This window comes from Symphodus melops (genome assembly GCF_947650265.1).
Source record: "Symphodus melops genome assembly, chromosome: 18".
NCBI lineage: Eukaryota > Metazoa > Chordata > Actinopteri > Labriformes > Labridae > Symphodus > Symphodus melops.
Genome location: NC_136708.1, coordinates 21,305,784 through 21,323,634, shown reverse-complemented (window position 1 = coordinate 21,323,634; position 17,851 = coordinate 21,305,784). Strand labels below are relative to the sequence as shown.

The window sequence follows — 17,851 nt, the reverse complement described above, 5'->3', positions numbered from 1 at the left end:
CTTTATTTTTCTCACTCCTTCTCGTCTTTGTTCACCTCGGAGATGTGTCATTTCTTTTGTGTCTGTACTGTTTGTCAAGCTAAAAATGTTTATTTTAAAAAAACAAAACAGATGATTTAGTTTCAGCGTTTTATTAGCGTACCTGTCACTTTATTGAATGGGTAGATATGTTATTTGTGAAAGAGAAATCACAGGGTAAAAACAGACGTGAGATGTTTCATGCATTTATTATGAATCTTTGTGCCCACATTCAGCCTTCACTTTTAATCCGAGTAGAAAACAGCGCAAAGCCCGACACTCCCAGACACACCTGAAGCTCCATGGTCTTCATGTCTCTGTGCACATTCACCCGTCGAGTTCAACCAACACACTGTGCCAAGAGTTCAGCTCATCTCAAATTGGACTTCTGTCAAGCTGACGCCCCTGGAAACTCCTCCTCCTCCTCTTCTTCATCCTCACGACTCCCTGAAGTTTTCAGGAAATGAAGTTGGTTTGTGGGACGATGCTCTCCACTTTGTGATCTGCAGGGTTTGCAGAGGCCTCGTAGTTACAGATGGTCACTTCATGTCTGTGAGCCTGAAGACCGTGAAGAGAACAAGACGGGTCAGTTTATAGAAACACTCGTGCAGATTTAGAGGAAAGCTGTCGAGCTCCAGGCAGAAAAAGAGGCGCCAGGGCAGCACGCAGAGAACTTCCTTTTCCTTCCGTTTGTGGCACACGCAGCTGCACCCAAAACAACTAAGTCGGACATGAGTAGGACTTTTTTTTTTTGCCTTAAATCAACGCTGTGTGTAGTTTGATGTCTCCACAATATCAACAAAAGATTGGACACAAGCCGTCGGATCAACAGAAAACGTTACGAAGCAGTTTGATGATATGCACGTAGATCGCACCGCGCGCTTGCAAACAATCTTCGGTCATAAGTCGGTCGCAGGATCTACATCTAGATGTCACGACCCCCTCCCTCTCGCTTGCTGCGATTTTCCTGAATGTTTCCTGTTGCATTCACACATCAGCTGACCCCGAGCTCACGCAGATATTTGACGCAAGACTTGCAGTTAAATATCGAATTTTGTGAAAATGTAAAAGCACTAAAATGAATTGCTGCAACAGCGTTTCTGGAAACAGTAAGGAGTTATGTGCATGTGTGAAAACCGCTTTATTTGTATTTAAACATACAGAATGAATGGTTAAAGTAGCGGGGGATATGGTCTTTTATATTTTTTTCGAATAATGCAACAGAAAGCTTTCGTGTTATTCTTTACAGGCACAAAAGAACTCTTTTAGTTTTTGAGTTACGCTGGAGAAATAACGTCTTCCTGAAACAGAATCTGATCCCTTTGAGATGTTCGATTAATCAAAATAAGATCTTCATTCAGAGAAGTTCAGGGCTGACGCAAACAGCACAACCAACCGTGAAGCCTCCTGGAAATGTTTTTTAAATCCTCAACACAGAAAGTCTTTGAACGCAGCAGAAACATCACAACATCATCTGAATGAAACCTTTTTTAGATTAGATAAAAAAGGGAAACAGACTGAGCATACCTCCGAGTATTCTCCTCTCAGACCGATGTAGTAGACCCGGGTGCTCTCGGCTCCAAAGTTCTTTGAGATGTGGATGGAGAGGTGCTGAACATTGGAGAAACGAGCGATCCTGGAACACGGAAGAGAAAAGAAAGAGACGCTTCAGCTTGAGAGGAGAGACAGATGGACGCGCGCATAGTCAAAGCACGGACCATCAAACAGTCTGGACCTGAGAGACGATCACTGAAAAAGATCAGAAGGAAATGTGGTTCCTGAACTGGGTCATCTGTGTCCATGTGTGTGTGTGTGTGTGTGTGTGTGTGTGTGTGTGTGTGTGTGTGTGTGTAAAAATAAAAGGAGTGCATACAAGTTGACACAGTGAGACAAACAGAAAGAAAACAACGCCTTGGGTCCACTTCTGATTCTGACCACATCACAAAGATCAGACGTCACTGCATCCTGGTGCACGTCAAACATCATCAACGTTACTTTATTACTTCTCGATCTCCATCTCTTGTTTGACTGGACAGCTTGAAGACGACCTTAAAACACCGACCGAGAGCAGATCAGCTTCAGGTCACTTCATTTGTACCCGTTGGTAGACTTCTTTGAATAATAATAATAATAATAATGTGCAATAATAATCTCAACCAAGTGCAATAATCATAATAATAATCATTGCCTTTTTTTGTATATTTTGCTTCTTCCATGCATATTTTTTTAATATTTTTTCCAACGGAAGAGTGTTCTTTTATTTATGCTATTATTCTTTATATTGTTACTTTTTGTTACCTGCTACATTTTTATTTTTATTGTATCTGCTGCTGGAACCTAAATTTCCTTGAGGGAGTCATCCCAAAAGGATCAATAAAGTTCAGTCTAAGTCTAAGTCTTTGAAGTCGGCAACTTCGACATCCATCATGACATATAGATTAGAAAACAAACAATATTATAATATAACAGTTTAATAACAGTTATATTGTGAGTACTGTTTATGTTTCACTCACTTCGTTGGGTACTCGAGCTCAGCCAGAGGGTCTCTGTTGAGTCTGAAGGCTTGTTCAGGTTCTCTGCCAGTGTCGTCGAAGGACATGTGAGGGATGTTCTTGTACCTGAAGAGAAAAACGTCATGAGGTCACTGCTCTCCACTTCCTAGAAGGGACTTCAAGCTTCGTCTCAGAGGAGGTTTATTTAGTCAAACACTCATGTTGCATGCATTTAGAGGAAGAAAAGGCGAGCTCAGCGGGTTGAAGATGGGACAGACACTCACAGTCTGATCTCAGCCGGATGAGAGTCGTCGTCCTCTCCAGATATGATGACGCCTTTTAGCTTCACGCTGCCTGTAAAACTGAAACAGAAGATAAATCACAAAGCGACGACAGCGGGACAGAAATAACAAGACGCTGCGAAAGAGGAGAAGAAAAGAGACGCTTTCAGGAAAGAAGAGAGGCGAAAAAGGAAAGTAAAAAACAAAAGGGATTTATAAAAAACTAACCTCAGGCTGCCCTCACATACAGCTTCTTAGTTTGTGTCTTACAAATTTAGCTTCTTTAGTAAATATGGAAACAGCCAACTAATAATTTATCTGTCTGTACACAAGAAAAGGTCAAAGGTCAGACCTCATGATGATGATGAAGGTGCTTTGAGGACTTACGGGATGTTGAACAGCAGCTCTTCATCTGCATCGCTCTCGACAGACTTTAAGAAATACAAAAATAAATCATTAATGAGCAGTGGTGAGACAAACATGTGAAGATCTGGATACTGGTTGGACTGGGTTAGGGTTACACAGAGATGGGTCATATTTCTAAATTGATCAAAAATAGATCATATTATCTGATACCAGCTGTGAAATATGATATAAAAACTACATTGGTCCTACATTTTCTAAAAAGAGAGCAGATAAAACCGGATTTTTTATTTTAGTTTATTATTTTAACTTGAAAGATATTTTTAATTACTTTAAGCCAAACCTGTCCACACACTATTCTAAATTGGTCAGCTTCAATAATGTAAATAAAGTTGTGTTTGGTAAAATAGCTGCACAGCGAGGTTCAGGAAACAGAAGCCCCGCAGACCTGCACTCCCACCCGGATAACGTTCAGAGAGCACCCCGCTAACTTCCATCCACCTGGCGCCGTTACCTTGTCCCGTTCATTCCGCTGATCCCAGGGTTTGAAAACCAGCTTCCCGTCTCCGTCTCTGCTCTCGTTCAGGCACTGGAGCTTCTCCACGTCAATCCGCCTGTACAACCCGTACTCCAGACCTCTCTCTGCGGGCTCGTGCTCCCCCTCACACCCGCAGCCGTGCCCGTGACCGTGACCGTGCCCGGACATCGTGGGGCTGAAAACAGTTAAAGTTAGCTCACCTGAGGAGAGGTACGCAGCTAACAGCGGATAGATGTTTCAGTGTTTATCACAGGTGACGCTAAACGCAAGTTTCACTTCGCGGAGTCAGGCGAACTGACGCGTGAGTCAAATGAAGCGAATTTCAAATTGTACTTCCTGTTCAAGATTTTCAAAATAATAGTGGATTCAAAATGTTTTCTCTAAATTGTTTTTTTTTAACACATTAAAGTGAATCTTAGCGCTAAATTATTTTTAAATGTTAAGTTCAAGAAACTATACCAGAACTTCCCTCGAAAAATATTATATTTATACATCTCTTGTTTTGCTACTGTTTTATCTAAAACTGTAACGATTTCCTTCCTGGATTATATTAAGAAAGATAGAATATGCAGAAATAAAAGTGTGATATATATATTATTGTTAGAATAAATGGGATTCTCTGTGTAAATGAGTCAATAGAATAATAAATACAAATGTGTCCTCCACTCGAGACTCAACGTTTTATTTTGAAGGGAATAGTAAATCGCAGGAAGTCATTTCCTGCGACATTGATGCCACTTTACATGATCGAACATCAAAACACCAAACACGTGATGTGTGCCGTCTTCTTTTTACCAACATTCGACAGTGATGTCGCAAAACGTTTGACGCAGATGTCGTAAAGTTAAAGCGTGATCATCCTTTCTTAAAACATCTCAGCATCTGAGTCTTGGTTGTCTACTTTCTCCACCGATTGTAAGAGGTATTTAAATCAAAAAACAAAACACAAAGTTAAGGTTTAATTCAGGAGTGATGACACATTACAACATTGAAAGAAAACATGGCGCAAGCATTAAGAGCTGTTAAATAAAGCCTCACACTTTTATTTTCAAACTTCCCCAAAGAATTAGAGAATTAACACATTACACACACTTGTACATTTCGTTCATTATTTATCTATCTCTTTATAGTTTATTTCATTTTCTTTTTAGTTCAGGCCTCATTAAATGTTCTTTTGGGACAGTCATTTAATGTAATAATTTTGAAATTACGTGCTCAACAATTGTAAATGTGTTATGTTCATGTTGCAATTTTGTATTTTTTTTTCTATATTTGTACTGTTATAAAAGATGTTTAATAAAGTTTTGGGCAAACAAATATTATTTTCATACTTCCTGAGTGTGTCTTACAATTCAAAGTTAAGTTGTATAATAAACATCAAACACAACAAACAGGTGTAAGGGCAAAAGTCAATTTTAATAAAAATGACCATATAACATTTATTAAAATCTAATAAAATTACAATTTGGAATCTACTTTCATTCAGGCCAGTTCTGCGGGGTCCCAGTGTTGAAAATAAATACATCTTATAATCGTTGTAGACTACTGCGATCGCTTTTCTTCCTATTGACTTTCTTCCTTATTGTTCTTCCTCCATCAGTCCTCACAGTGGAGCAGATATAAACAAAGATAAACACATCTGACAAGCAGGTAAAACATGATCTGAAGCCACAGGAGGGTTAAAAAACAACTCTACATAACGCTCATGTACATGTGTGTGTGTGTGTGTGTAATTCATCGATATCATTTCATCCATTAACATTTAAAATAACAACCGCTGCGTAAGACATGTTGAAATGCGTTTGCTTTGTTTAAAAGTGGAGCGCCAACCAGCCGCTTGAAGTCCCGGGTTAAGAGTCTCAGTCCTATGGCTGTCATGCGCCACACATGCCATTAAAAGATTTAAAGAAGAGTTCTCCTCACGTAGTGTTTCATTCGATCACAAATCAACCAACGTTCTGAACCATGAAGTAAAAGTTGGATGTTTTGGGACGTACACATTTATGTCAAACATTGGATAAGGAAATCAATACCATGTCTTTACGTCTAGTTATTCAACTACAACAATCAGGTAATTAGCTTAGCTTAGCATAAAGCGTGGAAGAAACAGAGGAGAACAGCTGGCCTGGCAGCAAAGTACGACTAATGCCCACTCATTAACACGAATAGTTGTGCAGAAATATAACAAATAGTTTGTGCAAAATAAGGTTTGGCCGTCTCCTGACCAAGAACGAGTCGGGCTCATCGTTTGAAACCACTTCAAACTTTTTCTTGTTTGCTATGACAGAAGTAGAAGAAATAGGATGTGCTAATAAGTGAGCTTTAGAGGGAATTTTGTTGTGACAGAGTCAGGCTAGCTCTTCTCGGCTTTATGCTAAGCTAAGCTACTCTGCTGCTAGTTTATGCTAAGCTAAGCTAATGCCGCTGCCGGCTCTAGCTTCATTTTTCGAGCGCAGACATGAAAGTGGCATCGACACTCTCGTCTACGTTGCGGTGTCGACGTTTGCGAGTGCATTTCCCAAAAAGTTTTAGCTTTTTCCTTTTTAAAAATACCTGCTAAAAAAACGCAAGAAAAAGTAACAGACTGTGCATGTGTGTGTTTGTGCGGGTGTGTGTCCTTTCACATCGACTAAGAAGTGACTTTACTTCCTTCCATAGATGTGACACCCAATGACAGTAATTACTGATTTAAATACTGTTTCCGGACTCCTAAATGCCACCACTTAAAAAGAAAAAAAAAGAGAGAGAGAATAAAATGCCACCCGACTAAAAAGTTCATACGATATGTTCGGTGGGAGAAGATCATGGTCTGTGTATGTGTTTACATGGGGGGGCTCTGGTCATTTGTCTAAACTTTTAAATTAAAAACAGCTGGAATTCATTAAATACATTCAGCCTCATTCACACTATCGCCGGGAGAATCGGTTCTTGAACGCTTTGATAGTTTTTGCCATCATCGGGGCGATTTCTGTGAGAGGAAGAAGATACAGAGAAACATTTTGAGAGATTTGTTTGGGGAGGAAATCAGAAACATAATGCTGAAGAAAAAAAAAACACACTTACTTTTGACCTGTGGTTTGTCACGGGCAGCTTGTGCTCCACCACCTCCTCCGTTTCCTCCTCCACCAGGTGCCGAGGAGCGAGAGGAGCCAGGCAGGGCGTTAAGTTGGGAGGAAGAGGAGCGGTTTGATTCAGCGGAGTAGTCTGTGGTAGCTGGTCTTATTCTGGGAAAAAAGAGGAAAAGACAAAAAGAAAGTGAATTAGGGCGCACTCACACGAGGCAAAGTGGACCTGCAGCGTGCTGAAGCAGGATGGCACGAACCGGGCCTGAGACAAAACCTGCAGGACTTCACAAGATCCTGGAGTGGGACATCAGAGAACAACAGAGAACCTGACATCTGCGTTACTGACTCTTTTTACTCAGATACAGATGTGAAACTTCATGTCTACGTTGTGCGTGAATTTTACAGCACTAAAGCAGATCTCTCACTGGTCAAACAAACTGGACTTCAAAGGTGAAACTCGCGTTGACACGGTACGGATTGCCTCGTGTGAATGCGCCCTGGGTTGAATGTAAAACTTTTTTTTTTTTTTTTTAAAGCACAGAGCCAAAAAGTCTAAAAATTAGAAATGGAGTTTTGTTTTTTTTTGTTTTGTTTTTTCAAATTTCTATCGTAAATAAAAATAAACTGTGTTTTAAATCCTTTCAGGGCGTTGACTGACTTCTTTCTGTTGCTGTCATAAAGTTGAACCTGCCTGAATGTGAAAAATGTTTCGAAGTAACTGAAACCAGAAAACTGTGAAGGACCAGAATTTAAGATTTGTTTATTTTTATAGATATTTGGTTGTTTTACTTTTTGAATATGTGATTATTTATTCTTCTTTTGTACCTTCTTATGTCTCCACATTTGTTGTTTTTTTTTGCAGCCCTCCTGTTACTCCACATTATGTGATTTAAATGTTTTATATGACATCATTCACACGCTGGAGGTCGACATGTCGCTCTGATGCTTCATACGTCAACACGTCACTCACTTGATGGGAGACGCAGCCGCGGTGGTCGCAGCTGTTGACAAACCGCTCGTGGTGCCGAACTTCTCCTGTCGTCGGCGGACGTCGCGCGGCGGCTTGGCGACAGAATTCACAAACGCCATCTTGACCTGCCGCCCTGCAAACAAAACAAAAGTGAAACTAGCTGAAACCGTGCGTCTGTGCATCGACTCCCTTTCTATCGGAGAGTTCTTCTGAAGCGTCACAATAATCCGGTGAAGGATCAGAGGAGGCCATCTTAAACCCGTTTAAACCCGTCACCGCTGATCTTTCACAGGATTTCATAAAACATCTGAATCTTCTTCTGATTACTCCCTCTGACTCCAGAACAAGCACTATTAAAGAATCTCTCCCCGAGTCTGCGAGGTCTGTCTGATGATAAACCCGAGGGGTCATCTTTGACTCGCAGCTATTTTTTGATACCCAGGTGATCAAAGTGATCCCGCTCTGCTCAAATGAAAGCAGGTCGCTCGTCTCTCCCGGCGACTGCTCTGCGCTGAGCAGGTGAAACGTCACATAGGAAATACTCGTGTTGTGTGATGGCGTGTAAAAGTTCTTCTCAGACCTTTTGGCTTGTTGGCGTGCGCCGAGGAGATGTTCTGAGTGAGCAGCCTCAGTCGCTCCTCGCGCTCGTCGTGCAGCCGCAGGTACATCTCCCTCCACGACTCGTACTCCTGAGGAGACTGCCGCCGAAAGTCCCGCTGACAGTGACGCATCCACAGCTCGTCTGAGTCCTCCGTGAACCACTGAGAGGAGAGCCACGGGTTACATTCGTTTGGAGGCAAGGGGTGGGATACACACTAGACTGGTCGTCAGCCAATCACAGGCTGACCCCTGCTAACTTATATGGGATGTTCATCACACAAAATATACCCAAACGAGGATACATGAAAACATCATGAATGACAACATAAACACGACAGTGAAGGTAAATGTAGAAAGAAGGTCCGTGGACGTTTTGAAAGAAGTGTTTGTTTGGTGTAGTTGGAGTCGCAATGGATTGTGGGATCAGTAGTTCCTTCACTCCTGGAAAAAAACAACATATAGTCTTGTTCTTTTGCCTTCTCTCTGTTTTTTTATGTTTTATAGGAGTGTATTCGGGGACTTGGTCGACTTGACTCCAGGATGAAACTCATCGGTGTTGAAACGTCAGCGGAGGATTTGAATGGGGATGTTCGTTCACTGTCAGGAAGTGGGCGGGGCCATGATGTTTTGTGAACCTTTAGCAGACTTTTGCTGCTCTAAATGTCTCGTCTCAGACGTCCGTTTGATTTTTACTGCTGAGTGTGTGACGCACAGACGTCCTGACACATGTTGTAATGATGCTAACACAGAAACAGTCACTACACGTTAAGACTCCTCGTACTCTGTGGCGGCGTGTATGTGTGTGTGTGTGTGTGTGTGTGTGTGTGTGTTACCTGATTACTCTGCTCGATGCGGTACAGCTGCTCGGGCGTACACCGCTCCAGTACCGGCTCCAGGATCTCAAACGGAACTCCTCCTACTTCGGCGATGGCTGAAAGAGCAGAGAGGTATCAGAAGTCACACCTGTGCAGCGGTGTGTTTGAGACGACCGCTGGGTTAGGAGGCGTCACAAACACGCGTACCAGTGATCACCTCAGCTTTCCGTTTGTATTTTACACACAACAAATAAACATGAAGACGTTTCAGAAATACTTCACGGTGTTCTGAATAAACAGCAGCTTCACTCACAGTCAATGTTGTTCTGCAGCACGCGGATGCACTGCTCGTACAGAGTCATCATCTTGGGCAAGTATGCAGACTTTGATCCCGAGTAGACGACCATCTTCGAGTTGAACCGCTTCCCCGTGAACCCGGCGTCCTCCTCGTCGTTGCACACAGGAACTGAAAGTGAAGAGAGGAGCGAGAGTCAAGACGACAGCGTGACCTCGACAGCGGGTCGGCATGAACTTCTGGATCCTCCGACAGAACAAGATCACTTCCCCCTTCCACTTTTAGTGCCAACATCACGATCAACTGAATCAGAGGGAAGTCACGAGAAACCAGGACAGAAAAACCTGCTCATGCACGGAGGAGCCAATCAGGTTTCTCTCCAACACCTGGCCATCTTTAGGAGGCGGGACTTCCTGTTTGAGGTGTGCTTAAAAGTCAAACAGTGTGACCTTTGTGTTGACGACACAGCGAAGAATATTTCTTCAACCAGTCTCATGTTGTATATGAAAAAGGCCCGCCCACTTGGGGGGCTTCAGCCTCTGTACGTGGGGCGCACACATTAACCACTTGGCCACTGACACCCGCAGTTAGCGAGTGATTGTTGTGTTCTCATTGTGTTTGTTTTACTGAAAAAGATTTTTGTTTAAACTTGTCACAAAGGTCTGACACTAACAAGATACCCGACTCTCTATCTGTCTCTTTTATTTGACCGAACGCTGCGAAGAAACGTCGGCGAGAAAACACGAAGAAATATGAAGAAAGAGTCCAAACACAACGAAAAGGATGATGAGTGCGTTTCTGTTGGTTCAAAGGTTTTACCTTTCCGTCTCTGAGGGGACAGCGGCGTGACGTCGATGGAGGGAAGAGGTCTGTAGTTGGGTTGAATCGCCGGCAGCGGGATGTCAGGAAGAGTGGCGACGGCCTCGACCACCTAAAAAACAAAAACACTGAAAATCAACCAGGACGATCTGGAAACAACTTTTCAAACTCAGTGAGTTTTAAATTAAAGCTCCTGTGAGGAAACAATTGCTTTTGTTGATGTCGGCGCCCCCTTGTGGAGAAAGCAGTACTTCACGATCTTGGTGTGTGCGTGTTTATTAGAGTTTTCTGATTAATCTTATCCTGCTCCCTTTGAATCAGAAATACTTCATGTCTCGGGGACATTCGGATGGTGGCGTTGCTCATCGTTACGTGGCGTCTTCGTCACGAGGCGTGTGGTGGTTTCTTATTTTACTCGTCTGCTCTCAGTGATGGAAAAAACTCAGAAAAGAGGAAGTTGGAACTCGAGCAAGGTTAAAGCTTCTCTCTGCGAAACCTTGACGTGAATAAAGCGGACGTTGCTAGGAAACTAATGCAGCTCGCCAAAAAAAAAAAAAAAAAAAGCAAGGCCTCGGTTCATGGAGAGAATCGTTTACGGGCTCGACACTCCGACACTTAAACACGCCTGAATTTCAAGAACAATCTTTCAGCCAATCGAATCGTTGATCTGATTATTCGAGGGTGAAAGAGAGTTTCAGATTACAGATGTTTCTCCTCCTCTGAACAGTGAGAGATATGTCTCCATTATGTCCAATGAATTATCAAAGTGACAGATGAGCAGCTCTGTAAGACCTGCAGTGACCCCTCCTGCAAACATTTCAGATGCATAAACTGGACACGACACTGGAGGGGTCTTCTTACCCTTTTCCGTTTCTCAGGCGTTGCCGCGGCGGAGCTGGATCCTGAATGCGCCCTCTTGCTGCTCTGACTGCCGTTAGCTCTGCTCGCTTTGGAGGAAGAGGAGGCGGAGGCGGAGGAGGAGGAGGAGGGTGCGGGCGCAGGGTCGTAGGTGCGATGGGACGATGACGTGGAGGACGCAGAGTGAGACGGCCGGCTGTGTGACGAGGAAGACGACGAGGACGGAGGCTTCTTCTTCTTCTTCACAGGCGTCGGCGCGTCGTACGTGAGAAAAGACTCGAAGGACATGGTGGGAGTCTCAAAGTCCTCCTCTTCCTCCTCTTTGGGTGGAGAGTCCTTCGGCACCCTCGGTCGCCCTGGAAACAGAAATTAACATTTGAGGATGAAGTGAATCATGGGAGTGCATTTCGAGGCGTCTTTGGACGGAAAACAGACGAGAGACGGGAAGTGTTGGGAGGGAGCGAGCGGGGGATTCAAACCTGCAGTCTATTCTGACGAGGACTCACAGGATGGTCTTTCTACATGTTTTTAAACAGGACAGTCAGGGAGAGAGAGAGAGAGAGAGAGAGAGAGAGAGAGCGAGAGAGAGAGAGTGAGGAATGAAAGTCGCCACAGGTCGGTTTCGAACCCAGGTCGCCCGCTTCGAGGACTAGAGCGGTTTCGTGTTTCGTTGGGCACGCGCACTGACCACGAGGCTACAGGCGCCCCCACGCCCACAGAGAATTTAAAAGTTCATTTTCGGGTTTTAAGGAATTTTATATAAGCGATAAGAAAAGAGAGAGAGAGAGAGAGAGAGAGAGAGAGAGAGAGAGAGAGAGAGAGAAACCAACCCTTCTGTTTATGGAGTATTTTAATTTGTGGTTCGGCAGAATGCAGAACTTTTAAATCGTAATGATTGACTTTAAACTTTTTGATTTGCACATAAATAATAAATGATGTTAAAACTGTGTTGTGTTATCACAAAGTAGGAGATATATTAAAATCATGCTTCCCGCTGACTCAGGACAGATCAGCGGCTGATGATTGTGATCTGATTTCCCCTTTTTTAAGAATGACTTTTGTCACTTCCTGTCGAGTCGTCGAACATGCGGGCTTTATCATCAGGATCTCGATTAGTCAGAAGAGGATGCAGATCTCCGTCATGGACAGACTCATCGTGGGCTGATGACGCAGAAACAATGAAATGTCTATTTTTTTTTTTTTTACATCTGCTGCTCTGAAGAATCAGAACTGCAGACGAGCTTCACTTCATGAGGCTGAGTGTGATTTTCAGATGGAAACAGACGCTCCGTTAATATCTGTTATACTCATCTCGAACACACTCACCCTCCTCTCCTGCTTTCTTCTTCTCCTCCCTCCTGCTCTCATGCGTGCTCGACTTCTTGTTGTGTTTTGCAGACTTTTGTACGGGACTCTGTTGTCTCTCTCGGTCTGCGCTGTGTTTCTTTCCGTCAGCTCCTCCTCCTCCTCGATCAACACTCATGTGTGCGTGGCGTTGCCGTCTCTCATCGTCTCTGTCCCTGTTTTTGTCGCCGTGATTGTGGTTTTTGCTGGGTTCTTTGCTTGGTTTGTGGCGGACGTCCTTACGAGAAGGAGGAGGAGGAGGAGGAGGAGGGGGACTAGGCTCAGGTTCCAGCTCAGGTTCGGGTTCAGGTTCAGGTTCGGGGCTCTCGTACTCGTCCGAGTGGTATCCTCGTCTCTGTGGCGGGCTGTACTGCTCGTGATGAGGAGGCGAGGGCGAGTAGTTAGTGTGATAACCTCTCTCCTCCTCCTCCTCCTCTTCCATGTAGGAGGGCTCCTCGTCAGGAGACGGCTCCCTGGTTCGTCTGTGGCCTCCTCCTCCTCCGGCGGCCTCTGGTTCTCGAGAGTGTCCGTGTGACCGCGGCGCCTCTTTCGCGTGACTGTTGGCGGTCCTGGAGTAGAAAAACGAAAACTGATGATGAGTCACAAACACTTGTTATTATCAGGCGTACAAAAACAAGTTTGTGTATGAAAAGAGTTTAAAAGGTCCAATCAGCAGGATGTGTACTCTGTGATCATGAAGGAAACTTCAGATTCTGCTCCTGAATTCTCTGGATTTGATTGGTCCAGAGAAGGTAGGCGGGGCTTTGAAGGCCGTTTTGGACGCCCCTGGGTTTGCCAGATATGAGAGCAGTTATCAGGTGAACAGGTGTTGCAGCGACGTCGACAGTCCTCCATGTTTCTTTTTCTTCTGCAGTCACGTTTAATCTGTGAGATCGTGACTGCAAACGGCGGCTGTGAGCGCTCACGCTTCAGCCACATCGTCCATAATAATAATAATAATAATAATATTAATAATAATAATAGTAACATGTTTGTTTTATATAGCGCTTTTCTAAATACTCAAAGACGCTTTGACAAAAAACAAACAATCAAACAAAACAAACTATCAATATGAGGGAAGGATTGGACTGAATGATTGTAGGCCATGTTGAAAAGCCTTCAGAGTTTTATAATGTTAAAAACTCGGTGGTCGTTTTTAACACTGATTCATCAACATCTTCATTATGCGATTCATTTTAAAGCTTCTCGTTTGACGTTTTTGCTTCAGCACTCTGGACGTGATCGCTGACAGTTAAAGAGCCGGCTGCTGTTGTGCATGTCGGGACACATGTGTGCAGCAGATCCTACCTGTCTGCAGACTGAGGAACCAGTTTCTTCCATTTGGCTACGAGGCTTTTCGCCAGCTCTCCAACGACTTCATGTTTCCTGAACGAGTTCACAGTCTTCCCCACTCCAGTTTCCTACGAGGGGACGAGACAGAGTGGAAAATGTCGACACTGTTCGCAACCACATACCTTTTTAACGTCACATGAGAAAATGACTTTTGAGCTGCGGTGTGGATTTGACTTTCACACTCGTTATCATATCTATGCATGCTGCAGGCGAGGTTTCTGATTGGGCAGAAACATGTTGAGGCTGTGCTGATAAACGTCATAAATCACATCTGACAGGAAAGAAAAAGCTGCGAGACGTGTTTGTTCTCTGGATCAGACACACTGCACTCGGACGGCCTCATAACGTCATGTTACTACTCACTCACAGCTTTTTTTTTGTAATTATTAGTATTTTAAATAAGAGATAAAAATGTATAAAATCAATATATATAATAATAAAAATAAAACAGGATTTTGTTAGTATGAAAATAATCAATAAATAGGTCATAATAAAGTGAGGAAGAAAAGCAAAACATAAATTTGACAGTAAGAGGAAAATAATTTTACAATTAAATTGTGAAAGTTATACAGAAACAAAAGAATGTGTCTGTGTGTGCACGTGTGTGTGTGTGTGTGCACGTGTGTGTGCACTCTCTCTTCTTTTTAAAGAAGTCTTTATGGTAAAAACTAAAGTCTGACCATTACGGATGTTTGAGGCCGATACGTGTGTCGATATCTGATACCGATCAATCAGCGGATATATTTGTCAAATCTGTAGATAAATATAGACGTATGCATTCATGGCAGCGATCCCTCCAATGCAGAGAAAGAGAGAGAGAGAGAGAGAGAGAGAGAGAGAGAGAGAGAGAGAGAGAGAGCGCTGCCGGTGTAACACATGACACTCAGATGAAATGTTGTTTGACTGGTGAGATAATCTTGTAATATATCGGCTCATAAAGCAGCTAAAATTAGCCGCGGCCGATATTCACTCGAGATGCTAATATCCGCTGATAGCGGGTCGGACTCCAGTATGAAGAAGAAAGACAAACAATCCTCACCACCAGAATGTCCACGGTCATCGGAAGCTCCCCGAGTCTCTTGAACGTTTTTAAAAGCTGGAAAAGAAACAAGAGAAAAAAAAAACAAGATTTTACGGGGAGGATTCTGACGCTTTAACTTTCATGGAGGTTAACACGTCATCACATGGTCGATTGTCCAATCGAATCATCTCCCAGAAAACATGAAAACAAGACCAGGAGCAAGCTGACCTCCAGTAGAGACTATTTAGAAGTGCAATCTGAATCTGAAGATGTTTATATGAAATATTGCCTTGACCTAAAGTTTGTGCAGCGGAATCAGGAACTTTAAGATCAATATTTTGATTCACAAATCAAACAAGAGATGTTCTAGATTTGTTTCTGCAGCCGGTAAAGCTGCAAACAAAGTTACACAGTGACGTAAACAGGCTCTCTGTGGACGTGGACGAGCCTGTTGGTACGATTTATTTCACTTTGACTGAACTGTTTAAAGATGGAACAGTTTCACATTGTTGCTGCTGACTTTGTTTTGAGTGCCAGAGTATTCACCTGTGTTTTAATCAGCAGTGTCGTGTGCTGATACGCAGGTAACGGAGGAGTACACCCACGACTGAATCCTCTCTGATTCAAAACACTGAATCATTGAAAATATTTTGTAGTTTACTGTTGTATGGAGAAGTCTGTTTTTTTAAAAAAGGAGGCCTTTAATCCTATCTTGGACGAGACAATTAAAAAAAAAAAACCTAACCTGGTACTCTGTTTGAACCCTTAATTGGACCGGAAGTCTCGTTAATTAAAGTGTAATAATAAGAGATTAAAGAGGCCAGGAGGTGAATAATAAATAAACACCAGGTAAATAAATAGAGACCAGCAGGTTAATAATAAATAAACACCAGGTGAATATAAAGAGGCCTGCAGGTGAATAATAAACACCAGGTGAATATAAAGGAGGCCTGCAGGGGAATAATAAATAAACACCAGGTGAATATAAAGAGGCCTGCAGTCGCTGTCCAGCTAACATGCTAACATGCTAACGTGCTAGTCGTCAGAAGATGAATTGGTGGTTTTGTTTATTTAAATATTTCTCTGACAGGTGAAGGGACACATGAGCAGGTGTTCGACCCGGTAGCTGACATGTGTTTTTGTAACATTAAGTAACATAAAGATGGTTTGAAGGAGTGCGATGAAAGAAGTTAAAAGCCCTTTATTATCGTGACGTCTCGCGTGACGCCTTCAGGGACTGTCGGAAATGCGGAAACTATAACGGGAACAGCTCTGGAAGATTTTACTCTTTGTTATATATTGAACATGCTACACGCACACATGCACTATTGGAGAGATTGAATGGGGGAGGGGGGTGGGGGGTTCAGTGCCTTGCTCAATGTCTCCATGGCACTGCTCAGGAAGTGGATTTGCACCTTGCAACAGCTACCAGACCAATTACCAGACTTGGTCCTCACAGAGACTTGAACCGGTGACCGTCCTCTTCATATACACTCCTGCCGCCCCCAAAGCACCAGGACATCAGAAGTGTCGTATTATTTTTAAAATTAAAAAAAAAAAACTCTTAGACAACTTGATTTGAAATTCGTGTTTTGAGTACTTTATTGTTTGTGTTGTGTATAATTTTCTACTCAGAGGTATTTATTTATTACCGTCTCAAACGTAGGTGATTAGTAAGCACAGTAAATAAATAAATTACTTGACAAAACACTGCTTTGTAATTCTATATTTGATTTAAAAAAAAAGGACATATCTGTAATAATGAATGTTTTATTATTGCTTCCCCAATAAAAAAAAAGATTTGAACTAATTTTTATGTTTAATATTTTTGTTTACTTTTTAACTCTGCTTGTAAATTAGTATTTTATTTTAATTATTGCTGAATTCTTGTACTTTGTGTTGACAATTTTACTGTACAAAAATATCAAAGACTCTTTAATTTAACTTTTAAATGAGCAGCTGACTTAATTATAAATCAGGACCGTCATCGTCATTTATCTATTGGTTGTTAAAGATATTATGGTGTGGTACTTATTATTATTATGTTATTATTATCATGTCCCAACTGTGTATTTGTACGGATTTGAATTAATAACTTTACACTGTTCTGTTTTAGGTCAAAGTAAACACTGCGATGTTCAACGTGTAATGATTTACAGAAGTCCGGATGGACCGTAAACGCAGCATTTAAAAAACGGTTGCGACCTGCCGCGGCCACCGCTTCGTTTAACCGGCGGAGATAAACCGTATCTTTTTGGGGAGATTCCCGATGCTGACAAGCTCATCTGTCCGTTTCGACCCGTGTCGTCGTTACCTTGCGAGGCTCCGGATTCTCCAGGAGCCGGGACTGAAGTCTGTCCACTGTTTCCAGCAGTTCCTCCGCCATGTTTACTGCTGGTACCCTATCGCCCGGAAGCTACTTCATCCTGACCACACAGAGGGAGGCGGAACTACGTCACTACGGCACAGCTGACGGCGCACGCAGGGTGCACCTGTCACTTTGACGTCAGGGGAAACGCTGAATTGGCTTTTTAGGATGATTTATTTACATTGTGCTAACATTGTACAGAAATATTCAAGTAGACTCTTCAGTTATTGTTGTTTCACGTTTTTTTTTTGTATTTAATTTGATTTTACAAACTTTATTAACCCCTGAGGTAAATTCTGGTTCACACTCACACTGTTATTGAGTCGACATGTTCCTCACAACACATCGGCCCAAAATACACACACACACATACAGTACATAAACATGCTGCTATATGGGGCGGCTGGGGCTCGGTTGGTGGAGGACCCACCGTGGTCTCTCATCCAGGAGGTTGAGGGTTCAATTCTCTGTTGCTGCTAAAGCAACAAATCCGCTGTGTCCTTGAGCAAGACACTTAACCCTTAATTACTCCTGCTGCTTCATCAGAGATTTAGGAATGTGTATGAATGTTCTGAAGGTTTGAGTAGTCTGAAGAATAGAACCGGGCTGTTGGGCACCTTGGCAGTACTCAGGAACTCACCTGGCACTTCC

The 17,851-nt window shown here is 42.8% G+C and overlaps 2 protein-coding genes across 2 annotated transcripts; both read right to left on the bottom strand.

The window, feature by feature from the left end:
• Positions 1–208: 208 nt before the first annotated feature.
• pithd1 (PITH (C-terminal proteasome-interacting domain of thioredoxin-like) domain containing 1) lies at positions 209–4,023 on the bottom strand. The gene is made up of 6 exons (XM_079368377.1): positions 3,669–4,023; positions 3,179–3,222; positions 2,795–2,872; positions 2,532–2,636; positions 1,546–1,654; positions 209–576 (listed from the first exon to the last, which is right to left on the bottom strand). The coding sequence occupies exons 1-6, from the start codon at positions 3,858–3,860 to the stop codon at positions 475–477; spliced, it is 630 nt and encodes a 209-aa protein (XP_079224503.1). The 5' UTR covers positions 3,861–4,023; the 3' UTR covers positions 209–474.
• Positions 4,024–5,089: 1,066 nt separating this feature from the next.
• Positions 5,090–17,298, bottom strand: eloa (elongin A). The gene is made up of 12 exons (XM_079368269.1): positions 17,147–17,298; positions 14,851–14,907; positions 13,767–13,879; positions 12,441–13,027; positions 11,118–11,470; positions 10,257–10,368; positions 9,456–9,608; positions 9,161–9,258; positions 8,308–8,488; positions 7,728–7,860; positions 6,756–6,916; positions 5,090–6,660 (listed from the first exon to the last, which is right to left on the bottom strand). Exons 1-12 carry the CDS (start codon positions 17,216–17,218, stop codon positions 6,599–6,601), a joined length of 2,082 nt encoding a protein of 693 aa, XP_079224395.1. The 5' UTR covers positions 17,219–17,298; the 3' UTR covers positions 5,090–6,598.
• Between the last annotated feature and the right edge of the window lie 553 nt (positions 17,299–17,851).